The sequence below is a fragment of the Bidens hawaiensis genome, unplaced genomic scaffold, assembly GCF_021521415.1.
Source record: "Bidens hawaiensis isolate Kalapana, Puna unplaced genomic scaffold, B.hawaiensis_p1.1 tig00099263_1, whole genome shotgun sequence".
In the NCBI taxonomy this organism is placed as follows: Eukaryota; Viridiplantae; Streptophyta; class Magnoliopsida; order Asterales; family Asteraceae; genus Bidens; species Bidens hawaiensis.
This window is the reverse complement of record NW_027504646.1, coordinates 13,690-16,472: the sequence shown is the minus strand read 5'-3', so window position 1 is coordinate 16,472 and position 2,783 is coordinate 13,690. Positions and strand designations below refer to the sequence as shown.

The 2,783-nt window shown below is 35.6% G+C and overlaps 1 protein-coding gene across 1 annotated transcript; it reads left to right on the top strand.

The window, feature by feature from the left end:
- The first annotated feature begins 391 nt into the window (after positions 1-391).
- On the top strand, positions 392-2,146 carry LOC143608127 (dormancy-associated protein homolog 3-like). The gene is made up of 3 exons (XM_077083304.1): positions 392-557; positions 1,003-1,149; positions 1,820-2,146. Exons 1-3 carry the CDS (start codon positions 440-442, stop codon positions 1,915-1,917), a joined length of 363 nt encoding a protein of 120 aa, XP_076939419.1. The 5' UTR covers positions 392-439; the 3' UTR covers positions 1,918-2,146.
- The last annotated feature ends 637 nt before the right edge of the window (positions 2,147-2,783 follow it).

Below are 2,783 nucleotides of genomic sequence, written 5' to 3'. Positions count from 1 at the left end.
TATATAATATAATAATAATAATTATATAATATCACATGATACCTCTTGTTTATGCATTTAACAATTTGTTTAAGTTTTCATGTCATCTAGTTATTGTTTTATTTTGATGTGAAATATCAATAGAGAAAACGAAAAAGATATACTTATTTTTGAAGGTTTGGGTCAGTCCTAAACTTAATTCTAGATAAAAGAGCCATCACGTGAGCGGGCCCACATAGTACACGTGACAACCTAATCTAATAATGTTGCTTCGTCATCATTGGTCTTATCTACGTGCTTTCAGATCCACCGTCCATTCATCCATGATTAACCCCATCTAAGATCAACGGTTACCATTCCAATCAACTTGCTTGGTATATTTCAATAAATAAGTGTTGCAGTCATCTCGGATCACACCCTTTATTTAATTTAATTTGCCGAGTTGACTCACTACTGTGCCATGAGCTTACTTAACAAACTCTGGGATGACACCATCGCCGGACCACCGCCGGATAAAGGCCTCGGAAAGCTCCGTAAACAGTCGAACCTTAGTTTCCGATCAGTAAATTCAGAAAAAGGTACGACATAAGTTTGGTTTTATATTTTGGTATTGCATGTCATCAGAAACGAACTGAGTTGAATTTGTGGACTTCTGTTTTAATTTTAAGTAATTTGTAAGAATTTAATGGATATTTAGGTTAATTATATAATTTGCTAGTGATCTTTTATAAGTTTTATAAAACGGACTTTTTAGAGACCCTCAACAGCCGATCCTTGCATGAATTACTCGTATTGTCAAATATATTTTTTTTGTTTTTGATCATTTTCTTTTTCTTTTTGGTCATAATTTCAAGCGAAAATAGTAAAACCAAGAAAACCGATCTATATAATAATCAATTAATTATTAACTAACACAAAAATATTCAGACTAAAATTTAATATTCTTTTTAATTTTGCGAAAAATTTCAAATATGTAAAATTGGAAACGAACAGTTTTAAAAAACCGATTTTTTTCTGTAACAGAAACTGAAAGTGGCGGGAATACAGCAGCCGATCACCCAGCAACGCGAGTGACACGAAGTATTATGATCGTAAAACCCGAAAGGAGTTTAAGCGAGACTCCGCCGGCATCACCGGCGGGATCTACGACTCCGGTGTCTCCGTTCGCCGGTAAGTTTTATGTTTTTAAATTTATTTTGAAGAAGTTGTTTTAGATTAATGACAAGTGGCTGAGTTCCAAGAGTGGTGGTGGGTGATCTGGAAGGATCGACAATTATTGAAGCAGCAGCTTTTGCAGTGGGGACGCTTGTTTGTCTGGTCGTTTGGAAATAAAGTTAAACCCTGAATAATAATAATAATAAAATTAAAATATCTAATAGGATATTAAATTAATATTTAAAAATAAGCAAATAAAATCCAAACATGGGAATTTCTTATATGAACTAACCTACAAAACAAACTAACATGAAGTTGGCAGCTTTCGGTATATTATATTAACGTGTTTGGATTCGTTTTGGGTCGAAACTAAACAACTTAAACGATGTAAATACAAAATCTGGCCATTCATTCCTTCCATTCTTTTAAAAAGCATGTTTTATGTTAGGGTTAGGTTGTAAATTTATAGTTTCAGATTATTAAAATAAAAAGGAAATGAAAATAATGTTAAACAGGTCGTCTTCGTGCCAGTGCCATTGTACGTTGATGTTAAATTTTTGTGTCATGAACACGACTTATTTAACATAGGTGGCTTTAAGAATTAGAAGTGGCTTTAAAATACGAAGTAAGATTTATTTCATTAAAAGAATTAGAACTAACTAGAAGAAAATAAATGATGAGTCAGGAGAATCATTCAGATTTCGCAGGAAGTCGGCATCAGACGCTTTTGAGAAGGCGAGTGGGATCGGAAGTAGGAGCCCTCGTCCTCCTTACGAGCTGTGAGATTTGACTGATAATCATAATCTCATCAAGTTGAGTTTCTGTGCGTGTGGTTCATGACTTTAGTATGTGTTTCACTTTAGGTGTATAATTATATATATGTATCAGATGCATGCTCTAGCTTGGTTCTTGAGTTGTTAAGCCGGACGTGACTTCGTTGTAAGATAAGTGTTTGTAACATGGTTCCTATGTTAATGTGCTTTTGTTTATCGCACAAGATAGGTGTTTGTAACATGGTTCATATGTTATTGTGCTTTTGTGTATCACACGTTACGTTATCTCGCGCGGCCGTGAGCACGTATGGATATTTCTCAGTTTCTTTCAGCTAGATATATATCATTGGACTCTCAAAACATTCTTAGTGCGTGCATGTGCGCTTTTAACGTTTTGGATTTTGTTTATTTGGATACACATTGGTAATGTATTTACTTTCAATAAAATCAATACTCGCTAGTCAAATAATGGGTTGAATGCGTGGGAAGGTAAATCCAGTGTTTTGAAACCTTGACCCGGTCGGACCGGTCCGACCGGGACCCGGTTAGCATAACGGTCTGGTCTGTACAACTTAACCCGGTTTCTAAAAACCCGGCCGGTTTTGACGGTTGGCGGTCGGGCCGGACCCGGTGAACCACCGGGTGAACCAGTAGATCTCAAAAAAATATCAAAATCTGTTAAACTCGAACCCTAAATCTTGACTTCATCACCATCTGCTTATCATCATCGCTCTCTTAAAGTCTTCAATTCATCCTCATGCTCAGATCTGTGAATTGGGAACAAAAATGGAAGAAGAAAAAGATGTTGCAAGCTCTAATAATTCCAGATTTAAGGCTGTTATTATTATTACTGGTGGTGTACAATGGTGAATGTGA

Bases quoted from the DNA above. Each gene is read 5' to 3' on its own strand.
- LOC143608127 (XM_077083304.1), top strand. From the start codon at position 440: ATGAGCTTACTTAACAAACTCTGGGATGACACCATCGCCGGACCACCG. The intron at 558-1,002 runs GTACGACATAAG...TTTCTGTAACAG, and splicing joins ATCAGTAAATTCAGAAAAAG to AAACTGAAAGTGGCGGGAAT. The intron at 1,150-1,819 runs GTAAGTTTTATG...ATGATGAGTCAG, and splicing joins TCCGGTGTCTCCGTTCGCCG to GAGAATCATTCAGATTTCGC.